Raw genomic sequence first — 25921 nt, 5'->3', positions numbered from 1 at the left:
TCTGCAGGTTTTCTGCAGCAGGCGTATTTGAGATTTAGTAATTTATGAGAGAAAATACGTTAAAGAGTAATACAATTTTCCGTGCGATATGGTTTCTTAGTCGCACGTTTGTAGGTGGAAAGTAATTTATTATTTATCCCAAGAAAAATTAGAGTTGATGAACTGAAATTGTGATTGAGCATCAGGTTCATACGCATGCAACAGGTAGTATAGAATTATTTATAAAATCACTGAGCGAAGAGTGGACCCAAACCTACTACTTAGGTTCTATGTTCTTTGAAAATGGCTATACTAAAAGTTAAAAGTATCAAGTTATTTAAACATATACTGTAAGAAAGATGTGTAGGAAATGTCAAGAAAAATACGAGAGATCGAATACCTCGTTAAAAGTTTAGATTGACTTTCCTGTCAAAGTAAAATTAGTTTACCCTTATTGATCAAGAGTATTTACAGTATCAGGAAATAAACTAGTTTTACTACTTCCGTCGTGGTTTTTGCGTAACAGAACTTTCACTCTTTTAATCCTATTATAACATGTAAGTTTACACAATTTTCATCCCAAAAGAGGTAATAGCGATAATTTTATTTGAATTTCTTGGCTTTCGTATTGTAAGCCACTGGAAAGGTGTCTGCCCAACTTTTCAAGAAAAAATTAAAATGTTCAACTTAATAATTAATCAACATTTCTTAGTGCCGTAAAAATGTTGTTAAAATGAAATAATATTAACTCAAATGTTTATATCTCCAAAATGTATTTTATTTTCCCCATTAGAACGCACAAGATTTCACCGGTGAGGGGTGGACTGATGCACCTATCGCATTTATTCAAGGAGGCAGCTTTCGTAGTTCCATCGACACCGTGCTGTCTAGAGGTATGTTATCTGTTGAAATCCCATATGTGACAACATTCTGTAATCAAGTACTTCTGCAATAAAAATGTTAACTTCATAACATTAGGATGAAAAATTGGTTATTTCTTCTTGATTCCCAACCATATATTACTTTCATTTTTCTCAATTCCTTATATCCCTTCCAAATGTGTATTTATTAATACAATTATTTTGTTGCCTTACAATATCCATAAGTGTCTGGTTAAAACTACATGTTTTGTGGTGACTGTCACATCAACAGGGTCTTCCTCTTCAACGATTCGGCATACACGGCCGGTGGCCCGACCTAAGCCTGCACGCTCCGCGACGTTGATCTAATTAATGTAAAGTATTTTTGTGAAATGTATCCTGTTAGTGTGTTTTGTGTTTCAATTTTAAGTGTGGGACTACTTATTGAATTTTATTAATATAAATCAATTTTCTGAGTTGATCAAATGAATTCTGACCAACTTTCAACTTTCCAAATCGGGTATATGATGATATTAATTTTTTTAAAGCAATCAATTCTAGGTTTTCAACATCAAAGTTGTAATTCACCATTCCTTATTTTTAACTCTTTATCATTTTGTTAAGGTCCACTTTAACTTATCATGCACATCCTAGGTAAAATTGGTAAATGTCAAAATAGTTAAATATTTATGATCTCTTAAAAAAATATTAATCACGCCTCAATTATTGTCCATTTAGGTGAAATCACGTACTCAGATCTCCTGACGACATTGCCCTTCCAGAACTCCGTAGAGAAGCTCCTGATCTCAGGCGAGATACTTAGACAGGTCCTGGAACACAGTGTGGAGTGGTATGATCCTGTCGAACGTGTCGGAGCTTTCATGCAGTTCTCAGGTACATCAGACAATTCATTGGGTAGCCATAAAGGACTCTGAAATTGTTAACTAATTGTTTACTTAATACTGAACCTGGAACTGATCTCAAAACAGACTTTTTTTGATAATATACTATCAATTTAGTTAATCGATAGTGTATTTTAAAATGTAAATTAATGAAGATTAACATAATATGACTGCCACCTTAGCAAACTACTATCTATACTGTGAATTGAATATCCCCCTTAACCTAAGGGTCTCTGTTGCATGCTAATTTTTCAGTCATATTAAAAACTGCTTTTCTACGTGCAAACCTTGAAACTAATTTTTCTTTGTTTCAAAACCCCAACTCGCACATAACTCATTGCAAACAGGTAAATAATTTTTTCATGCAATCAAAATTACATACAATCATTTTTTACATTGAATCATGAAAACCAGTTGCTGGTTTTCATGGCTAAGTTCGTTTATTTTTCCCTTTTCAAAATTTAAAAAGTGAGATTATTTTTAACAATACATCAGCTTTTGGTGAAAAACTTTATCAACCAACTAACTTAGCATTTAAAATAATAATTGTTAGATCAGGAATAGACATTTTCCAAACACAATTTTAGTGAGAAGTCTCACGGGATCCTCTAGGCTCGTGAATATGAATTAATGTAAGATTTATTTTGTTAACCGACGCAGGAGTGTACGTCAAGTACGACCTGTCCAAACCCGTTGGGCAGAGAGTGGTGAGCGCCTTGATCAGGTGTGGTGACTGTGGAGTGCCTCACTACCTCCCATTGGACACCTCTAAGCAGTATATGGTATTGACCAACACCTTCCTAGCGGATGGTGGAGACGGATACTCGATGCTCAAGGAGGCAACGGAGAGAACCGCATTGGGTGAGTATTTTTGGGACTTGCAATCATAATGATAGCATCCAGAGTTAATTTGTATGTACGAACACTTCCGCACAGTAAAATTTCGGCTAAACTCAAATTTTTTAGAAAAACAGTAACACTTTGTCCTACTCGCTTTTACAGTTGATTAAATAAGCTAATATAAAGAAATTTCGGCCCGAAGAAAAATCTACAAGGGTTGGAGGTAGTAAGAGGCCCATGACCTGTATACTTTGCAACCTACTGGTAACCTAACCTTACCTAACCCTAACCCAACTTAACCTTACGAATTTTGTGGTGAGTTAATTTTAATATAATACCTCATGTTAGTTTTTTAGAGTTGTTAGTTTTTTAATATCCTCCCAAATGGTTAGTGAAGACCTGTGACATATTTTTTGGGATGAAGTGTTACTAGTGAGTTGGTAGAAAGTTGGACCATAGGCCACATCTGAAGATTTCGGGCTGAAGTGTACGAATTTTACGTAGAGAGATATACATTACAAAATATGGTTTTATTTTAACCCCCTGCAAAACTAAAACTTGTATTTACTGACAAGCTCATGAAAGTGTATTTGTATATACTACATTCCTGGTAAATAATTCAATGCTGGTACAGTTTAAAAGAAAAGTGTTTTGTTAAAAGCAACCAATTTACCAAGGTACACAAAGTGGTGTTACACTAAATCACAAGGATTTAGAGTTTTCAATGGTCACTAGAACCTCTGTGTTGAAATCGTACATGTGAACTTCAATGGGATATTGCTCTACATTAACATAATCGATATAAATAGTGCTCTAGTATGGCGAATAAATTCCATATTACAGTTTTATGGAAGGACTATCTCCTCCGGATTACATGTATTATATTGTTTGGCTTTCCGACATAAGGGTTTTTTTTTTATTATCAACCAAAACTTTGGATTGAAAGTAAATGGGACTATAAATTCTTAAAACTCATCTTCTATGAAATATAAAATGATGAAATAACTCTATTGATGAAAACGTGGGTGTTTTCGTTAAACTCCTATTACAGATATTTCTATTTTAACATTTCTATTCTGGTAAGTAAAAAAATAAATACTAATAAAAATTATCTCAATAGAGCAACAAGTAAAATTTAAATTGGTTGGTACTACGCAAAACAAATATATACATAGCTCATGTATTAACATTTTTTCAAACTTATTCTCAAAAAACACCTTACATTTTGTTGCTGCTAATTAATCACTTACTTTCTTCTAAATGACTATAAGCTTTCCTGACGTGTAAGGAATGTATCGCAATATATATTGAAAGATTTAAAATGGGTCCATTGGAACATGTTACAAATATGGCTCATGCAAGTACAGGTAGTTACAGAAACAGGTGTCAGCATCCCCGGCTGTCAATGAACGGGGCGCCGGCGCAGCTCGGCTATCGACCGCCATTTAAATAGGGGTTTCGACTCCCCATTCACAAAGAGTCCGTGTTTTGTTTTTGTGTCGTTAGCTCGACGACTGGAGGGCCAGAATGCATTAGCCCTCTGTAACTGCAGCTGACGGCATGTGAACAGTATTTGTATTCAGATTAGCGCCGCAAAGCTATTTGTACTGTTTGTATTTGACAATGCATACATGAATCTAATGAATTTTGACAGCGTTTTTACATTGTAGCAGCCACGGTCGTTTATTAGTACGCAATGTTTTAATTTATTAAGTGTTTCTCACTAAAGTTTATATTTATGTGATAGTAAATAGAGAAAGGAGGATTATGGTTTGTTGCTTTACAGCTAGTAAACTAACATTGGGTTGAAGTATGATGCAATTTCGTGAGGTAAAGGAAAGGTGTAAGAGTGTTTAATCACCAGAGTTTGCGAAAGCTTGGAATTAATGAAATATTAGTGTACGGTTAAGGACTATTCATTTTAGACAACGACTGCTTAGCCCGAATTGCCCGCTTATCATGTTATACCACTTTACAAATGTATTTTTATATTACTTAATTAAATTTACTAACTAATGTTATCCAGAATTCATGAAATTTTAACAAATTAAAACTTAAACTCATAACCCTTTGATGACTCGACGTTCTGTACCCACGAGAACCTCAGCTTCCACAAGCACAGAAGGCCTTCGAACAGTTCTTGGGATAACAGGTATTTGTGTAATAGCTTCACCGTATATCTTTATTGGACCTGTTTCTGTTTAGATAGTTGTTTTTTTTCAACATTTACAGTTGCGAACTGTGCATTGTGATTTTTAAAAGGTGTTAATTCTTTAATCTTTACTGTTTGTTTACTTTTGACTTGAGCTGCTTGAAAAGGTGTTTTATGATTATGAAAATTAACGTTTTGTGAGTGTGCTGAAGCTGATTTGTTATTAGGTATTGACAATTAGCCTAAATGAATGCGTGCATGAATTAATTATGAAGATTTAAATGTTTACCTAACCTATATTTTTTCGGATTCCTCAAGAGAGAGTGATTGTTAGGTTAGGTTAGGTGTTTGTTTGTGTGTGATTTTGTTAGATTGCAGTTTTGGTAGTGGTAGGTCTAAGTTAGCCTCTTAGGTAAACTTAACTTAGGCATACTCTTATTAATAGATAAGTTATTAATTTAACTTTTTCAAAGGCAATAACTTAGACCTAAACTCCACTGAAAGGCCCAACTAACTTCAAAACAAACCTAGACCACAAACGCAACTCAACCTAACATTAACAATCACTCTTTCTTGAGGAATCCGAAAAAGATAGGTTAAGTGAACATTTAAAACTTCCTAAATAATTCATGCACGCAAAATATTTAATTGTTAATACCTAATAACAAATAATCAGCTTCAGCTCACTCGCAACACATTAATTTTCATAATCATAAACCACCTTTTCAAGCAGCTCAAGTTAAAAATAAACATAAACAAACAGTAAAGAATAAACACCTTAAAATCGCAATGCACAGTTCGCAACTGTAAACTGAAACTGTTGAAACGAAACAGCTATCTAAACAGGTCCAATTAAAAATATACAGTGAAGCTATTACACAAATAGCTGTTATCCTGTGCATGTGGAAGCTGAGGTGCTCGTGGGTACAGAACGTCGAGTCCCTTTGATGTATGAATATGTTAGGATAATAAATACTTTTCGATATAGGATAACGCAAATAGATCTATTCATAATTTAACTTTGAGACAAATTTAACAAATAAAATGTATATTTTTATTGGTTATTGATAAAACTATAATTATTTTAGAACTAAACTCATTTGAATTTATGCTATTAAAGCCAGTTGTGTAGTGGTAATGTTAGCGTTACTGTGCAAACCTTTCTGTCATATAAATAATAAACTAGTAGAATCTCATAAAATGAATTAATTACTTTATAATAAACCCACCCTAAACTAAAAAAATTCTTAGCTATTATAAATGTAAAATTTAACTTGATGAAATATAATGCATGGAAAGCTTATCCATCTCATAAAAAGGTTCCATTAATCGTTTTTGTAGAACAAACCCTAGTATCAAGTTATGTTCACTCGCCACTAGATGAAATGTAAATCGAGGCATCAGAGAGAAGTATCGCCGGTTTTCTACGGGGTTTGTTTTGTCTAACTTTCGTCATAATTTAAACTATGGAAGTCACAAGAAAGAGTAATTTATTTTACGGTTCGTCGAATTGTGATTGCCAGAACAAGAAACGTGTTTCATTAACTAATACTAACTTTTGACATTAACTTTTACTCTTAATTCTATGTAATTATTGTGCCCCTACTTTTAAAATAAATATTTTGAACTGAATACAACTAGATTGTACATCTTATTAGTCAAGACCTAGATACTGTATGCTTTTGCTAATTCATCAACTATTCCCTGCACAATTTGAACGAACGTTATCCTTGATGGATTCATGAACTTACTTCTAAAAATATACGTAAAAAAATATTAAAAGAAGGGTAGTTCTTTATAACCTGTATTCGATATTAACTTCATTTACTTTGTATCGTACTTGAGTGTTTTAGAAAAACTTATAAAAGTTTCTTACAACCTGTGTAGAGCTTAGATGAGTTATCCTTACTAATGCCTCTAACCTCTCGTATATCTAAAATACACTCAAGGTTTAATGTATATCCTAGTGTCTACGCCATTGAAACTTTTAAGTTAAAGAATCACAAATGCTTTAAAGGGAAGCGGTCCAAACCCATAAAATGCTACAAGTCTGAAACGCTAATTGTAAGCGATATAATTTTCACCCTATTAGGTTACTTAAGTGACGAAAGAAACATTCCCCTTCTGTAGTTTCTATGGTGAAATATTTTTAAATTCTTTGTGTTTCAGCATATACCGACGTTGGAGCTTTGGAAAGCTTTATAAAAGATAGATCGCCGGTTCATCCAGAAATCGAAGGCAGAATAACATTCGAGCCCAACGGAACTCCCAACACTGCGAGTTCAACATCTCTTAATTTGCTTACCGCAATACTGTGTTTATCAACATTAAGCATGTTTTCGTCTCTTTTGAGCAAATAAATTGCATTATAAATTTAAGATACATAACTATTAAAAGACTATACAAAATGGGACAATAGCTTTCATAAAGTACTGTATAAAATGTTTTATGTTAACCGAATGTGGTATGTTGATTGTGATAGTTTTATTTTATATAAACATATGTTTCAATTTGTGCAATGATAATTTATTCGTTTTGACTATTAAAAATAATGTACACTAACAGTTGTTGCGTTATTATTGAAGTGAGCACATTTGAATATAGAGCTTGCATATTTATTTAAAAAGAGAAGTATTAGGATTATATAGAAAGCAATAATACTTGACGTAAGCTGATGTTATGGTTCTAAATATATTTACATTTTTATATTGCTCCTACAATCATTATCCTGAAACAAATATAGTTATTCGTCTAATAAATTTGGTAAATAAGTAAGGTTTTAGCTAAGTTTTACGTTATATTTCCAATTTAAATTAATGATTGCAACTAACTACTGTACATGCCTTTTTTCAATAGTTTCCCCCACCTATATTGTATGTAATATTTTAAGGCTTTGTGTATTGTATGTAAGTTATTAAGTCATTTATTCTCTGAATAGGTAATTCTTTTTACAATTTTACATCTCATTCAAATATAAGAACTAATAACATTTAATAAATATGATAGATAGTACATACAAATGAAGATGCAATCAGCCAGACATAAATTCTATTAAACCGACGGGTACTTTTGTACAAGGTAGGTTTTCAAACATTTTTTAAAACTTTTTTGTCATAAAATGTCTTTACACTTATTTGAAGACAGTTAAACAACCAGACATACCAGCTGTAAAAGTTTCTCTTTCAGACAGGGACAGGCGTATTTGTGGAAAAGAAGATCTGAGCCATGTCTGGGGGGATACCTATGTCTATCTCCATCAGCAAGAAGAGACCCAATTTTAAACCTGATGAAAAGCCAATTTAAAAAATATGAAGAAGAAAGTGTGCGAAAATTAAGTTTTCGGATAACTCCCCTACAAGAGTGCAAGGGTGGAAGACCAAATAAAATACGAACAGCTTGTTTCTGTTCCATAAATGCTTCGTTTGCATGTGTGGAACCTCCCTGAACCTCTATATCATATGACATAACTTACTGAAAACATCCGTGGTAAACATTGATCAGGTCCCTCTGATCAAGAAAGGAATCTAGTTTTCTCAAGGCAAAACTCACCTTGCTTAAACGACCACAAACATCTGAAAAAAATTGATTGCCACGCCAGCTGAGAATCCATAACAACACGTAAAAACTTGACTTCAGAAAGTTCTTTTATTAAAGATTGTGGAAGCTTTAAACGCAGTGGATTTTAGTTTCTTGTTAGAAATTTGACATAATTCGTTTTATGTAATTGAAAAGAAAATTATTATTAAAAGCCTATTTTAGCAGATTTTATATAAGACGATAAATAGCCTTAGTAACTTCAACAGGCTTAAACTCCAGTCGGACGTAGTCCACGCGCAAGCGCTCACCATTTATTGATTAGCAATAAACAAACAGTCAGATTTAATTTACAATTAGTAAGTCAAATACCAAATATATATTGGATTGCTTGGTAAAATCAACAATAATTCTGTATAAAACTAAGCGGGGGTCTTTTGTTGACACAATCTCAATACATTCAGTCCAATAAACTGAAGTTGAAACATGCCACACAAATAGCAAAGGTTAAACAATAAACTTTTATATAGGTAAACAAATTTGTTTTAAATTAAGTGATTTACAATATGTGGTTTAGCATATTCTCTTTAAATATTTAACCAACACTTTTGCCAATGTGATGTTTAATTTAGTTTACAGAACAGAAACTACATTTAATTAAATGTTTTAGTTGACATAACGTACTAGCAATTTACCAATTTAACCAAATTGTTACCAACAGCATCACAAACAAACACCGAGTCCGGTGTTTTGTATCCACTAATATACATAGTAATACGTAGATTGTATACCTACTAAAGCACCATATTGGAATAAATACATAAATGAATAAATTTATTTATTTCACATATCACAACACATTTTACAATCATACAAATTAAGCACTATAAGTACATAAGCACTATATCTATCTAACTGGACTATTCAACATGTCAATGTGTCAAAATGAGTTATGACTAACTATTGATGAAGACCAAGCAAACTGCTTGTATAACCTGCTGAACACATAAACAACATGCCACATACCTACAACAGAAATGCAAACGCCATTCATTGCTTGCATACACCACGGCTTTTGTCTGATTACATTGCACGTTGAAGTAGGTGATTTGAGATCTTAAAACATTCAATTATACGTTCAACCAACTGATAAAAACTGAATGTGAGATACAAATTAATCAAAAATAACTATTAGAATAGAAAATTCGTTGATTAAAGTATCGTCTCCGTTGATTTTAATGTACGACCAACTACTTTACCTAAATTCGAGAAAAAATAGTTTTTGAAATGTTAACCACAGAGTAAACGAGGAGTTAAATATAACATTGAGAAATGTTTCTTGTGATTACATTTTTCCTATATGCATCCTTCATTGAGTTTCAATTCATTCGTTAAACATATAACATTATGTGTATCTAGGTTTCCAATGCAAAATCGAAAAAAACTATTGTCGATGAAAACTGTTCTAAGTTACGTGCATACACGTAAGTCATTTTGGTAAAATATGTATTTTTTGAGGTATTTTATATTCAGAACTCTTTCCAAACAATGCCAAACTAATAGCAATATATTCTCAGCATACGTCATCACGAACAAGGAGGATACCCGAACAAAGAAAACATTTAGTCAAACCCAGAATTGTAAATCGCAAGTCGCAACATTTCAATATAATTAGGAGAAACGGAGAGAGATTGTAATTTGAAAAGTTGAGGAGGGAATTTTGGCAAGGGCTAAGGTCAAATAATCGTAGTAATGTGCACATTTCATTCCAAAACCTTTACAGCATTTATATAATTGAAAATTACTAGGCCTATACATGTTTTAGACGAATAGATTACAGAAATGTTTAGTCAATTTACGATGGGTCATACATTAAGTGTATTATATTCTACAAAATATATGGGAAATTCCCATCTATGTTGCAGGAAATTGCAAAATTAATTTTTTATATCATTGATAGTAAGTGAATGTCAGAAATCCACGAAGTGAACATCAGCTGTCAAAGTTGCTGTCAATTCTGACTGACGTTGAAAAAATACCACATCTCGATGTTTGTTACAGGATGTGGATGAATTCAAAAACTCGCAAATTCTTTTTTTAAATAAACAAGGAATTTTTGAAAAGGAATTTTCGTGCCCATATTTTACGCTTTATAGTACAATAAAACTTCTCTCATGTTCTCAAATCATCTCAAATTAATGAATGTTCCTTTTTACAGTAAGAGTATTCAAGTTAAATGCTCTTTGGATGTCTGTGCAATTAGAGAAGCAAAACGATATAGGGTTCAATGGACGAAACAATAGCAGAGAATTATGAAGAAAATACTTCAACAAGACCTGTGCATTTAGCTAAGCGCTTGCATTTGGACATTCACCTGAATTCCTAAATATCTTATTGTAAAAGTATAAATTTAAACCACTTCAACTCACAACTGTACGTGTAGGCATACAATATACACATTGTAGTGGTGATTATATTTTCGTGTTCACAATTAGTCAAAGTAATTTTAATTTTACGACAAGTGGGTTATAAAATACCTTTTCCGCATTCCAATTTCGACAAACCGTTAAACTTTTTTGACGTTTTAAGCTGTAATCAAACAATTTAGTCTTGTGATTTCATAATCACCCAAATAGATTACATTTTCATTTTGCAATAAATTGTATATTTATTATATGAAAGAGCTAGTATTGAAAAACAGCATTGCCACATCCACGACCCGCTGCACATTTTTAAACGATAACAAGCTTATAGAAAGAATAAACAAACTATGGATATATAATGAATGGTAAATTTGATTAAGCTGAAATGGCATTAATGACAGTCAAAATAAATTGCATAACAATTACTTGTTTTTAATCATCAAACAATAAATACTCATTCTACATTATTCTATGTCAACAAGAGAAGGGTTCAATAAAAACTAGTATAACTTTAAAGGTGAACAGGTAAGTGTAGCCTTTCAAGTTGAAGCAGTTTGAAAATAAAATTTTCTAATTTTTTTTTAAACATATTTTACAGTTTACAAAAATATGTTTTTATTTTTTAATGTGAGATCAAAACTGAAGAATGCCCTCTTGGGTTACCTAAGAAATGGCGTAATTAAATATACATATTAATTTGAAAGTCTTAACATGTTTATAAACTCTTGCTACGAGCCAAGATTATTTTATTTTATCAACTCTACCGTTCATTGGTGCAATCTAGTTCCCAAACATCAGTACTAAAGGCAAAGACATGTTTTAACAGCAGGCTCCTCCACTCCCATGATCGATTCATTAAAAGCTGAATCTCTTATAAAACCCGCCACTCATTAGTCTGGAGAAAACAAATTTTTGCCAATATTCTCTTCTCAACTTTTCAAATTACAATCTCTCTCCGTTTCTCCTGATATTATTGAAATGTTGCGACTTGCTATTTTGAATTCTTGGCTTGCCTACATTTTTGCATCGTTCGGGAAAGTATTGATTACCTGCGAGTCATGAGAGCCTAAAATATGCTGCTATTTTGTAGGCTACAAATTGCTAACACATTTTGGATAATCATTTGTTTGTTTTGTATAAGTAGTGTTAAACAGTGATTTTCTGCTCGTATTTATTTTAGCTTCTTTACGGAACATTAATTTTATTTGATTTGATTTGACAAATAATAAATAAATTTAGATTGCCTACATCAACAAAATTCATATTTTTTGTTATTTAAATAGGGTTAAATACGCATATTTTAGTAGAAGTATTTTACTTTTCATCTATAAGTAACAAAGATCGCTTTATTTTTTTATAAAAATTGTGATTTTTTTATATAAAAAGGAAAAATTATCTTTTAAATTATAAGTTTCAAAATGTTTACTTTAGGTTTCAAGTTTGGAGTAGGTATTTACGGCACAAAGACAGAAGTTGAACAAAGACCCTCTTTGATTGAATTACGCCTCTCTCGTAAGGTATCGATTCATTAACTACGACTGACAGAACTTGTGGCGATGTTCATTTACTTTGGTCACTCCGTTGAACATAATTACTCTGAAATAACTTCAGAAATTTGTATATTTACTTCATATTAAAATATGAAAATATTTGTTATTGAAATCGCTTCTCCGTAAATAAGAAACTTCGTGTAAGTAGATATTGAACTTTAAATATTGTTTTATACATTTTGTATGGCAATGTTTTTGTCATTTAAAACTTCACCTTCTTACTTCCTGACAGGAAATGTGTAGCGTCAGTTGATCCCACGCCTACCCAAGGTCGGGTCAAATCGTATCCCACGCAATCAACTTTAAGTGTCAAATCGTACCCAATAACCCACAAGCCTGATAGAACTTCGGTCTATAATATTTCGTCCACGGCTCATTAAAATTTCTTACAGGTTTCTTTGTGACAAATGGCCTTTTAATTAATTGGTTAACCGTGCTGATTATATTCTTAAGCGGAGCGAGCGAAGCTCATTAAGATCGATACGTATGTGAATTTTGTAATTCAATCACGCAATATAAGCTGAACATATTGGAGCGGAACATTTCAAGGTAATTTCGAAAATAGTGAGAATTTAAATTCATACTTAATCCTTAATTTATAGTGCTCATACAATAATTTAAATGTAATAACAGATTTATGGGTTTCATAAAAAAGAAAAATAAGAATCTTTGCTATTGTTTTGACCAGCGAATATATTACCTAAATACAGCACAAAGGAACGACATGCGGGGGAAGGCTAATCATGAAAGCATACAGAAAATGTATTATAGGCCATTTGGGAACTACCATTGGCAAATAGAAACAGTATCTTATTTTACAGATTTACTTTGTACAATTTAAATCATCGTAACTAAGTTAAGTTATAAAACAAAATTAAATGCATGAAATCCAATACATTTCAGGCATAACTTTAATGGTTTTGAAAGATGTGTTGCTTTCGTATTTTTTAAAAGTGGTTTCAGTTTATATGACATTTGTAACACATTATTTGGATTATTGTCCAATCCTTACAAATATATATGAGCCAGTTTAATATTCATGAATAATGTGTAGGCCTAAACTAGTTGTAAAAAATTTGTAAATATACAATTAAATACATTTTTTTAATGTTTAGTTTTTATATAATTTTTTTAATTAGTTAATATCAACAAAAAAATATTTATCGGAAGAATTATTTATATTAATAAAATATAATTGCATATTTTATACAACTAAACGACTTGATTTACTGATGCAATGTTTTCGTTAGCTTTAATTAAAAGCTATACCATAAAGTCAGTTTAAAAAGAATGAAAAATTATATTTATATTAAGAACACGAGCTAAATTGTTGTCAATTGCCTGGACGCTGTAGAATGATCCAGTTACTCAAACGAGAGGTAACTTAAACCCTTTTGTTCTGAGGATCTTTGTTGCATAAGGACACGAAAAAGCCATTTTAAATGAACAGAAAGGTTGACTCTTTATTAATAGTCTCTATATAAAAATTGTAGGACTTAATGTAAGAAACACGACACTTTATAAAACTGATCTCAAAATAATAATGTAATATAATACAAACGTACAGCAATATGCCATACTTTAAGTCGTAGAATTATGATTGAAAGGTTTTATTGCTTAGGTAAAGATGCTTAGGTTCTTTTCAGTTGCATGCTTTTCTCTATATAAACCAGTAAAACTTTGTGCGCATTAGAACAAATCTCAAGACACGAGTCCCAACGAAAACAGACACTCATTCTGCCTTGACTTTATCATTGTTTTAATAGTACTTGCCTTGTTACCTCTTTTCAGAGATATATTATTTATTGATCAAGCTAAACACAATATCATATAGGGCACAGCTAAAATGAATTGGTTCTGACGGATTATTATTTACTCAAGTTCAAAAAGTGTTATTTTATTATACAATATTTTTACAATATGAAAATATAAAATTGTTTAAAATATGTTCTTTTTCAGTTTCACGATATGAAATGTTGATAAAAGTCAGAGACCCTCTCTTTGACTTTTTTACGGTGAGTATAAGGTGTGACATAATTGGTACCCCTTTCCCCATTGTAGAAATTAATTTTATCGGGCGAAAGGGTCTGGTAAAATTAAAGTGTAGTACTCACTTAGTAATTGGTGTGGCTAAAAATCATGTATCCCCTCTTAATTTCTAGTTGCAATGCAGTGAACCAACATGAAATGTCACTAACCGTTTATTTTCATCATTGGAATGATGAATCAGTTTAGCCGATACTGACCGCTCTAAATTAAAAATCCTAGCGTACCAGACTTTCTATAAACTCTTAAGTCAACTACAAGGATTTCTGTAGGTAAAATATTTGCTCAGGTATATATCGAAAAGAGAAAAAGAACATGAGAACATTTATTTGAGACTTCCTAAGCCCGAGTCTATTTAAATAGAATATTGACGATGTTGAAGGATATGGGGATTAATTTTGTCGAACAGATCTTCAGAGCTATAAACTCTCCAAGTGCTGTTATCAGATCATTAAGGTAAAGGTTATGTTGTACAAGCGGGACCCATAATATCGATGTTAAATTCACGGCGTATTTACGGCTACGATACTTGACTTAATGCGATTTCGCTATCAAAGCTCTCCTTCAGTAAAAGATTAGAGAGTAATATTTCTGGACAGTATAAAAAACTATTTAATATTTGCTAACTAAATTAATATAAGTAAATTTATTATTAAAAAGTGTTGCAGAAATTCCCCTACTTATACGGAGACATAGGTACAGCATGGATAATTGTGATTGTAATTTACATGGATGTTAATTTAGAATGCATTATCTAAGTTGGCTAATTCCTCAACATATACTGAACCACATAACACTTCTCACAGTCGTATCATTCAATATAAATGAAGTCAAAATATAGCTAGTGATTTCCAAATATTATTGTCTAATTATTGTCTTCACCCTTTTTTCCACCCATTAAGAAAATGATACGGTAGTTTTATTTGAAAACAATACATTTATCAAAAATAGCGAAATGTTAATATAATACTCACTTCTCCATTGTAACGTGAATATCAAAAGATTAAGGATTTCCGAGAAACGATTGTGTCAGTCACGTCTGCATTGTTATTTTAACATCAGCACCGTAAACAATGGAAAGCTACTAACTTTATGACAATACAATTTCCCTGCTAGGCAAAGTTTGTTAAGTGTAACCGTGTCATTACTTTATATTTAGTTTAGGTGTCAATGTTTTGTTTGGTTACCTATATAACTTTTTCAACATAATAGTTTGAAGATCTGACGATTTTAAACACTTTTCTGTTAGCAAAGCCTTCAATTAAGTGTTGGCAAAAATAAGATTGGATTTTATATTCAAACATAACCAATGTAACTTCAGTTTTTGTTTATCACATATGCCTCTCTAAGGTATTTTCATAAATCAAAACTAATCTTTTAATATAGAATAACAGTTTTAATTATTTTAAAATCGAAACCTCTAATACTTATTACGTAGACTATTTGTTAGAAAATTCAATACAAAAACACGCTTCATAGAAAATAGAGAAAAGTGAAACCATACTACTACGTTATTGTAAAAAAATCTCCACATTATTCTATCTCTATGCGAAAGTTGTGCTCGAGTTTGGGCAGTTACTTGTTCGCAATGACAGCTGTCTCTAAGCCAAACTTTTCTAACTTGTTCAGTTAAAAGCCGAAACGAAACATTTTCTGACTCAACTGTCACTCATTCCTGTCAAATACGTATGAAATGTCTAAACTCACCACTGATTGATGTATAACTCTCGCAGCGTCAAAATAAACACATATAATAATAATTCAAATGTTTGCAAACGTGTTTAATTTTTTTTCTTTTAAATTATTTTGCGAGGATATTTTATGGAATATAAAACTTACTTTGAAACTGTGTCAGCAAAACATCTGGGAAGCTACGATCCCATTTCGAGTTTTTCCTGAAAAAAATAAAATGACAATGTATAATCAAACACTGTACTTATGCTATTCATTAGGTAAACCATGTAATACAAATATTAACTCATCCAACATTTTAAATATGGTGATACTTTCAACTAACTTATAACGTATGACATACAAATAAATGCTGGTAACACTAAATTTGAAGATTTGCAAAAAGTATTAGCAGAAATTTATTTAAAAGACAACTATATATATATTTTAAGGGTGGACCTATTTTTGGGGGACTTAATTCACTTATCAACATTTAAAATACCAGAAATTTTATTAATCTGCTTTGAACCAATGATTGTACAAAACATATAAGGAACTCCCATTTAAAATTAGAAACGAAATAAATGCAAGTTTAAATAAATGCAGGATGGTTTTATAGTGCGAAAATTTAACGTTCGGCTCTGATTTCATTCTAAAAGGATTACTCTTATACTTCTTTTTTATATTTATATTTTACCTAAACTAATTGGGCAACAAACTAATATGATTAACATTAACACTGAATGAAAACGTAATAAGGCTTTTGTTTACAATGCAATACTTAAAATACTGACAAAAAGGAGAAAAAAAGAATTTAAAAAAATAAAACCAGTCCACTAATTACTCCCAATGCTACATGTTGTACTACATACTATAAATGAAGGTAGGTACGGGAAATAGGGGGTCCGAAATACAATTTTTACAAAAGATGGCATTAACATTGAGTCGAAAAGGAATAAGGCACCGTATCACAATAGAATATTTAAAACACCAAATAAATATGGGTAAAATAAACTTTCAACAAACATTCAACAATCAATTCAATAATTATTTCCACTGTCACGGAGACTTGGAATTTTAAATGAAGGTTTACACATAAATAGTGAGTCCGAAGTACAAGTCTCGCGAACAATGGCACGGTATTATGTCGAGAATTCATCACTGTGGGAGGGATTTGTATTGTCGTCAAGTTGGCAATGCTGTATTGTTGATGTAGTGGTGTTTTGCAGAGCCTGAAATCCTGTACCTTCCTCACCCACACCCTAATAATATGTGATTGTCAGTACCAGTGTGGAAACGGTGTAACTACTGGCATTTTGTTGGTGCAGGAAAATATGTTGTTTCCTTTAGATTAGAAGGTTTTTAGCAATTTAGATTGGAAGTAAGTGTAACAATTATTCAAATATACATCGATCTAAAACTTCATAATGTTCTAGAATGTATAAACAAACAATGACTACACTCTTTTAAAAAAACAAAGCAAAACAGCACACGTCGTCGAATCTGGCACATTTATTTTTGTACTACTTTACCACATTCAGCTATTCAATACCTGGTAAATATATGAAATTCTAAGAAATATATTATAACTGTATGCATTTGAATATATTTTAAAGTAATGTACCATAAATACAAAGCTGTAAGGCTCCGTAGTCCTTATTCATAGAAGATGGAAATATATTTAAAATATACAAACTACAGTGTAGTTAGTTACAGCTCGAGCTGAATAAGTAAAATATTATAATTTTCTGACAAATCCAGAATTTAAGGATTTCTTTTTCGACCTACAGCATACATAACGAAAGTAAGTCTGACAGCCTTTGATATATTTCCCCCATATATCAGCGTGTGAGCGATTATGTTTGTAGACCGATCACTTTGAGCCCAACCAAACTAGAAAGCTGGATCAAAAGAGGGATTTTCGTTATTCTGTTTAAAAGTGAGCCTCTACGTTGTTTGCTGATACAGTGTCAACGGTAACAACACATGGCACCCTGTATGAATAAAAATACACTTTCTGTACGGTCCTATGTAATGGTAAGTTTAAATAGGTTCGTTGGTATTTTAAATTAACAATATGGCTCACAGAATATAGCGTATTGTAATTTGATTATTGCATCATATCTTCCAAGAGTAGTCGTTTTTATTGTGTGTGTGTTTTTTTGATAAAACTTTGGAAAATAGTTACATAAGCTGTTAACATATGTGAAGGTTTGAGGAAGCATAAGTTATTATAATATTTAGAATTAAATTTCTATTGTTGTGTTTTGCTAGTGTTTAGCGTCTCGGACTTTGGTGTGGGAGGGCCGGGTTCAATTCCCGGCACATTTACTAAACAATTGCTTTCCCAAAAAGCGTTTTAATAACTTTCTGTTCCATCCCTTCTGAAAAATCCACTGGCGTAGAAAAAAAAAATAAATAACAATATAAATTAGGTTTTGAGAAATTTTGTCTTAGTACCTATGACAGTGCTCATTGAAATATAGTTAATTCGTAGTTTATGGCTATAAAGTTTAACTTAATATTGTAATATAGAAAGACACATTCGTAAGAGCTTAAAGTATATTTTGTTAGGATATAATAAATGAGAGTAGTTATTTTTAAATCAGAACCAAATGAACTTTACGTATTTGGAAGTAAGATTGACAAGTTAGTTATAACTAGTGATAACAAATTTGTGTTGTAAAAATCAGTTTTGAAAAACATAAAACATTATTTTAGAAATGTATGACGTTTAATACCTATTTTGACAAAGTATGCTTAAAATTAAAAACTGATCCAATGTGAATTTTTATTTAAATAAAAATAAAAATCCCATCTCTTTATTATAATGTTAGTCAATTTACTTACACTAAATTAAAATGGTACGTTGTTTTAATTAAACTGGGACGGAACAACATTTGGTTTTTATGTCAAAAAGTATCCTGCATTTTCAATTCAATTTTATTGTAAATTTTGAGTTTACTGTTCGAGGAAACAGCCAGTAGAGTAAGGTGTCTGGTAGTTGCTCAGTCAACTTGAATGTGGCATGTTTTAAAATTCACAGCACAAACTTCGTGTCACCGGCTCCACCTCAGTCCGACGGCAAAATAGATTCAGGTAACTGTTGACAAGTAAAAGGAAAACATACAGGTGTATAAATGAATTTTCTTACTAGCATAACACTTAGGAGTCAGGTGAATCTTTTAAGGAATTAAATAATTCAATTTACGCATTTTTTATATTTTATCACCTATAGCATTTATTAATTTGTCGAGTCCGGCAGCAATCCTAATCTAGTTACTATCAAATGTCATTCTGTTATTATGGTTGTGGGCAAAAGTATAGATATCCTCCGTTAACGTTCAACGGGTCAACCCAGGAAACTAAACTCTGCATCTATTTACATATTTCGATTGAAATTACGATTTTGACCGGACCTGAAAGCAGAGATTGTCGTTCATAAATCGAGTGAAAATACATTTACGTAGGTTCTTTCTGGCTGAATAACATTTCAAATGTCTTAATTCTTCGTTTGTACATTTCAATGGGCTATAACAGGAAAACTAAACTCATTACACATTTATATGGTATACAAGTGCACCTTTCCGTACGAAAATTTTGCTAGTAGTCCCTTCCATGCTGCTAAGGTCTTTGTCGTCCAAAAAGTGCGTATCATAAATTAATGATAGACCTACCACCCCTCCATTGTAGATGGGTCTTTCGGGCGCAAACCATTCTAACATTGCCTACAACCGTTCATCTACAGAGCAATTATGTCAACGGTTCATCATCTAAAGGATATTCCACAGGTTGTTCAATGGCATAGATACCCCACAAGGCATAGAGGAGATTTCCTTACTCCATGTCATGGTCTGAGGGTCCCTGATAGGAATGAACATTTTTTGGGGCCCTTATCATATAATAACCTTCCTGAAAAGGTAAGCAGTGCAGTTCAAGGATGGTTTCAAGGTTTTGGGAAACTTAAAAATAAATTCTAGTGGACGGTGATTTTTACAGTAACCAGGTATTCATGTGTGTCTGATTTTAAAGCTTTGCATTAGTATGCATTTGTGTATTTCTTTGATATAGAATAAATCTGCTAACTAATAAATAGTTGGTTTTGAAAGTTTACTAGAATACTCTATGTCTCGTCTTTGACGTTTAAGATTTTTTAATTATTTATGATTTATTCACAAATAAAAAATGTCTGTGTCTATCTCGAAATGAGAAATTTTGGGGACCACTCAAAAAGTGTAAGCTTGAACCCCGATTGAGCGACACGTCATTTTAAAGGTTATTGTTCATAGAAAAGACATCAGTGTAGACAAATGGTATTTATCTCAATCCAGTACAGATGAGTGTTAATTTCGAAATTTTCATCAACCAAAAAAACCCTCGTAAATTTATTTTCGAAGCATTTTCAATTAACCGCAGTTTTGTAGTGAATTGATACACATATTGTGTAAAGTCCTTAATTAATTGTGGTCACTCCATGGGTTTAGAATTAAAATATTTATGCTTACCCAAAATTATCTGATTTTGAGGTTCTATGCAGGATTGTCATGCCTTTAGTGTTTAATAAATTGAAAATTTTTTTAAACCGCAATATTTGAGCCGATATTACAATAACATCAAGAAGTAGGACGAGGAGTATTTTGAGTTGCATTGATTAAGTAAAATACAATAGTTACGTAATTTGATTATAAATAATCCAAATAAATTAGTCTGAAAATATTCGATTGAAGTGACTATTTCATCCCACACAATTAAGTTGAGCAACACCTGCAAAATGAAAAATATTTTTATAACATTCAATGTAGTTATTAACATTAATTCCGAGCATTCTGGGCTATATAAGTTGAGTATTACCTAGAAATGCATATCACTATACTAAAACAAGTAAAGAAGTAAAGTATTGCACTCCCTACAAACTGTGCACAGACCACAGGTGTGGCATACAACCTGTTGGGTCCAATGTCTGACTTATTTATAAATTGCACTTATAACTCATGCAGACTTTATTACTAGAACATATCTCTAAAAATCGTAAAACTATCCGGATATTCTAGAATGGACTATGATATCATATGGATATTCCATTCTTTTACATTTTAAACCAATTTAACTCTCGGGAATATTTTACGAAACAAGAAATGTAATGTTAATATATTTTTTTATGTTTATGTGTGAAAAGATTATATTTAACAACACGTCAACAAAAATTGATTACTATTATTTTTCATATTTTGCAAATTATGTGTTGTAACATATTGTGTGATATAGTACATAACGGTTTTAGATACTGAACGTAAAATATTCGTAATATATAGTTACCTGTAATTCCAACGTGTTTGAATCAAATTTTACAGAAAGAAAAGTTGTCATAATTATATGTCTTGAATATTATACCGTAAATAATAAATCAATATATTTATCTTTAAGTTTTTTTCCATTTGTACGTATTTTACTAAGTGGAATTTGAATGAGAATGATAAAGAAGCTTATAATTTAAATGGTTAATAACCTTTGAACATATTTCCATTTCAAATGTCTTATAAAATAAAGCGTTTTCTCCAACTAAGCATTCACTTAATCACTAGGACAGTAAACTGTTTTTCAAAATGGTATTCTTGGCGTAACAAATCTTATTAATTTAAAGTAGAGAATACGCTGCTTTTCAAAATTCAATTATTTTGAGAATGTTTTTGCACTTTTTCTAATAAATATGATGGCTCAACACAAAGCCAGAAATATTAATCTTTCAAAGTTTAGCTGATACGATAGTAGTTTTAAAACATAATTTTCTTTGTATGTTTTACTATTAGGGTACTTATATTTTAAATTGCAAATTTTACTTTGTTTCATTCGTATTGTAGCAAATTAACAAATTATTCATACACATACTGATTCAGGACCGATCAAAACTCATTCTATTCTAACCCCGATAGTAGCAAAAGTCAATTGTTAGTATGTGTGGAGCAAACTTACAATAATTACAATTATTTGTCAAAGCTAACGCTAACTATCATCACTATCCACAAAACAAACACGATAAGTAATTAGTTTTACGACCTATCGATTAGTTCACCTATCTACTCTGGATGCACCACGAATGCGATAGTAACCCGGATTAAAACGTGTTAAAAAAAAACTGTTAAAAATAACGATTATTCCTTAATTAATTGAAATTACTCACCTTAATCAGCTAATCATAGAGATGTACCCGGAGCGGTGGCACTACACACGACACTGGGGTAGCCGCTACCCTAGTGAGGAGCAAAGGGTGGTTGAGGGGGTGGTGGTGGGGGAATTGTAGGGGAGGTAATGGGCATGACAGTGCAACAGATCCGGGCACACCCTCCCCTCACCCCCTCCACACAGCTACCTGTTACACTAGCTGCTATCAACTGATGAATTCTATCGAGAGCTCCATCTCGCACATAAAGCTTCAGGGATCATACCAATTAGAGGTATTAGATCGACAACCCCAGGGCTTAGCAAGAGTCAATGATCCAATTGTTCAAGCAGTTTGGAAACGCTGACAGGGTAATCCTTGTGATCCGTGGTTGCGAATATTATTTTAACGTGTAATTTTACATGACATTTAATAGTTTGGAACATTTCGATGGATATATTTTTGTAACTGAGGATCTATATCATGGATTGATGTGTATTTTTAATAAGTGAAGGGACGTGAGGAGGTAGTTTTAAGCTTTATATAAATAAACTCAACATTGAGGTCATTCTCAACAAAGTGAAGTGTCCTGTCCTGGGAGGTAATGAAATACACAGACCAGGGTGGCACTAGTGAGACCCTTTGATCGTGTGGCGTTCAATATTGCTCTTTCCCTTCACAACTTTAATCTGCCCAGCACAGCTGATTAGGTCGCTGTCGTAGTAGCACTATAAAGGACCAAAATAAAATTTGCATAAACTATGTTTACTTTGTTGAAAATACCTACATTGTGTAATCATTTGATAAACATAACCTACCTAAAGAGAGGTTATTCACCTTACAAGCATTGTAACTACCCAAGAAATAAAGTCACTGTGATTTATCCACATTGATATGAGTTTTTTTTAGTGAGCATATTCTGTGTAATTTCAGTAAAAAACTTGTGTAACCGAGGTTTGATTCCCCCACTTAAAAAAGCAGTTAATATTAGATAATATCAGATTACCAACTTAAATGGGACGCAAAATTGGTACGTTTTTTGGCTACCACTAGATCACTAGAACACTAGATCACTGTACCACTAGATCACTGTACCACTACATCACTGAACCACTAGATCACTGTACCACTAGACCACTGTACTACTAGACCACTGTCTATTATATCACTGACCCACTACATCACTGCAGGCTACCACTACATCACTGTACCACTAGATCGCTACAGGCTACCACTAGATCACTGTACCTCTAGATCACTGTCCATTATATCACTGACCCACTAGACCACTGCAGGCTACCACTACATCACTGTACCACTAGATCGCTGCAGGCTACCACTAGATCACTGTACCGCTAGATCACTGTAGGCTACCACTAGATCAATTTACCACTAGATCACTGTACCACTAGATCACTGCAGGCTACCACTAGATCAATAAACCACTAGATCACTGTACCACTAGATCACTGTACCACTAGATCACTGTCCACTAGATCACCGTACCACTAGATCACTGTCCACTAGATCAGTGTACCACTAAATCACTGCAGGCTACCACTAGATCAATAGAACACTAGATCACTGTACCGCTAGATCACTGCAGGCTACCACTAGATCACTGTACCGCTAAATCACTGCAGGCTACCACTAGATCAATAGAACACTAGATCACTGTACCACTAGATCACTGTACTGCTAGATCACTGCAGGCTACCACTACATCACTTTGACACTAGATCTCTGTACCACTAGATCACTGCAGGCTACCACTAGATCACTAAACCACTAGATCACTGTACCACTAGATCACTGTACCACTAGATCACTGCAGGCTACCACTAGATCACTAAACCACTAGATCACTGTACCACTAGATCACTGTACTACTAGATCACTGTACCACTAGATCACTGTACCACTAGATCACTGTACCACTGGATTACCGGTACTATCCACTAGATCACTGTACCACTTGATCACTGTCCACTAGATCAGTGTATCACTAAATCACTACAGGCTACCACTAGATCAATAGAGCACTAGATCACTCTACCACTAGATCACTTTACCACTAGATCACTGCAGGCTACCACTAGATTACTAAACCACTAGATCATTGTACCACTAGATCACTGTACCACTAGATCACTGTACCACTAGATCACTGTACCACTAGATTACTGTCCACTAGATCACTGTACCACTTGATCACTGTCCACTAGTTCAGTGTACCACTAAATCACTGCAGTCTACCACTAGATCAATAGAACACTAGATCACTCTACCACTGGATCACTGTATCACTACATCACTGTACCACTACATCACTGTACCACTAGATCACTTTACCATTAGATCACTGCAGGCTACCACTAGATTACTAAACCACTAGATCACTGTACCACGTGATCACTGTCCATTAGATCAGTGTCCCACAAAATCACTGCAGGCTACCACTAGATCAATAGAACACTAGATCACTCTACCACTGGATCACTGTACCACTACATCACTGTATCACTGGATCACTGTACCACTACATCACTGTACCACTAGATCACTGTATTTTACCACTAGATCAATGGAACACTGAATCAATTAATGAATCACAGAATCCACACTGACGTGGGTTAATGTCAGCACGGTCTTCCATCACTGAAACTCAGCGTTCAAACAACCACACAGATGGGAAAGTATTGGTCAATGTTGGTAAATTTAGCTTATTGCTACCAAATTGTTTGCTGATTTATTTCATGGTTTTCATTTTGGTATATTTAACAATAATAATTTTATATTGAAATTTTGGATTAAGAAATGTAAAAAAATTAAGAAATGAGACACGCCATGTTAACATGATCAAGAAAAAATTATGTATTGAAAAGTAAACATAAAAATAACATATGTTAAATAAGTACAGATACAGGGTGGCGCAAAAGTATGGTCGGTTTTGAAATGAATACAACACAAGTGATTTTACACATAAATCTTACTGACTTACGTTTCTAGACACTTTCAAATACCCAATTACAAAAAAAAAACACCTTTTAAGTTACAACGTTGCTAGTAGGCTATGTCAACCAAACTATAAAAATTTTAACTAAAAAAAAATAATTAAAAACCATAAAAATAAAGTAGCGGACTTTGAAGCACTGACGCTCTTGCGGTCTCTATTTTTTTTTTAGAGTAACTGCCGTTCATGGACGTCTAGTATATTTACTACTAATGACGGGCCCTGTTGTCCGAAATACAGTCACTCAACGTGGTATTGATCTTTGATCATGAACCAGTCCATTACAGGCTACACCAAAATGTTGTCAAAAAATGTACCGTTGCAACGTAATAAAAGATTTACTGTTTATGAAAAAAAAACTGTTCCACAGCAACAACGTAGTGCTCGACCGTCCACTGCGCTATCTCGTGGCAAATTGGATACTATTTTCCATACTTCCAACATGTTATGGTCGACTTCAGACGGCCAACAGTGGACCCGACCCTCCAACCCTAATAGTACTATGCAGTTCAAATCCGAACATCCATTTAAGCCACCCTGTGATAAATAATCAATTTAATTGGCAGGTCAAAGGCAAAGAAAAAAGTCTTTATACGTACTATAGATTCAGGGTAAAATATAATATGACTTTGTTGGTTTCTTATTCACAGTTTAATCTCACCACCTTTAAAAATTTAAAGGTACCACTACATCTAATATTTTACTAGTATACCAACAACAACTTTACGTAAAAATCGTTATATTTGAAATTTGTTTATCTAATGTAAATCTAAATTTATTGTGGAAACCGAACC

The 25921-nt window shown here is 32.7% G+C and overlaps 2 protein-coding genes across 7 annotated transcripts in view; one reads left to right on the top strand and one right to left on the bottom strand.

Annotated features, from left to right (window-relative positions):
* The window catches only part of LOC128986176 (protein 5NUC-like), a 61245-nt gene extending 53804 nt beyond the window's left edge, over window positions 1-7441 (top strand). For all 6 annotated transcript variants that reach the window (XM_054406362.1, XM_054406368.1, XM_054406365.1 and 3 more), the window contains exons 7-10: window positions 773-872; window positions 1578-1733; window positions 2402-2602; window positions 6903-7441. In XM_054406362.1, coding sequence (XP_054262337.1) covers window positions 773-872; window positions 1578-1733; window positions 2402-2602; window positions 6903-7093 — 648 coding nt within the window. In that variant the 3' untranslated portion in view covers window positions 7094-7441. The remainder of the gene's footprint in view (window positions 1-772; window positions 873-1577; window positions 1734-2401; window positions 2603-6902) is intronic.
* The window catches only part of LOC128986173 (uncharacterized), a 403677-nt gene extending 381493 nt beyond the window's left edge, over window positions 1-22184 (bottom strand). The window contains exons 1-2 of the mRNA XM_054406359.1: window positions 22136-22184; window positions 16126-16181 (exon numbers count right to left, since the gene is read on the bottom strand). The gene's annotated coding sequence lies outside the window, so the exon portion shown is untranslated. The remainder of the gene's footprint in view (window positions 1-16125; window positions 16182-22135) is intronic.
* Between the last annotated feature and the right edge of the window lie 3737 nt (window positions 22185-25921).

The sequence above is a fragment of the Macrosteles quadrilineatus genome, unplaced genomic scaffold (assembly GCF_028750875.1).
Source record: "Macrosteles quadrilineatus isolate MER2022 unplaced genomic scaffold, UCM_ALF_1.0 Scaffold_2__2_contigs__length_208266976, whole genome shotgun sequence".
Classification (NCBI taxonomy): domain Eukaryota; kingdom Metazoa; phylum Arthropoda; class Insecta; order Hemiptera; family Cicadellidae; genus Macrosteles; species Macrosteles quadrilineatus.
The sequence above is the reverse complement of the archived record's forward strand: the minus strand, read 5'-3'. Positions and strand labels throughout refer to the sequence as shown.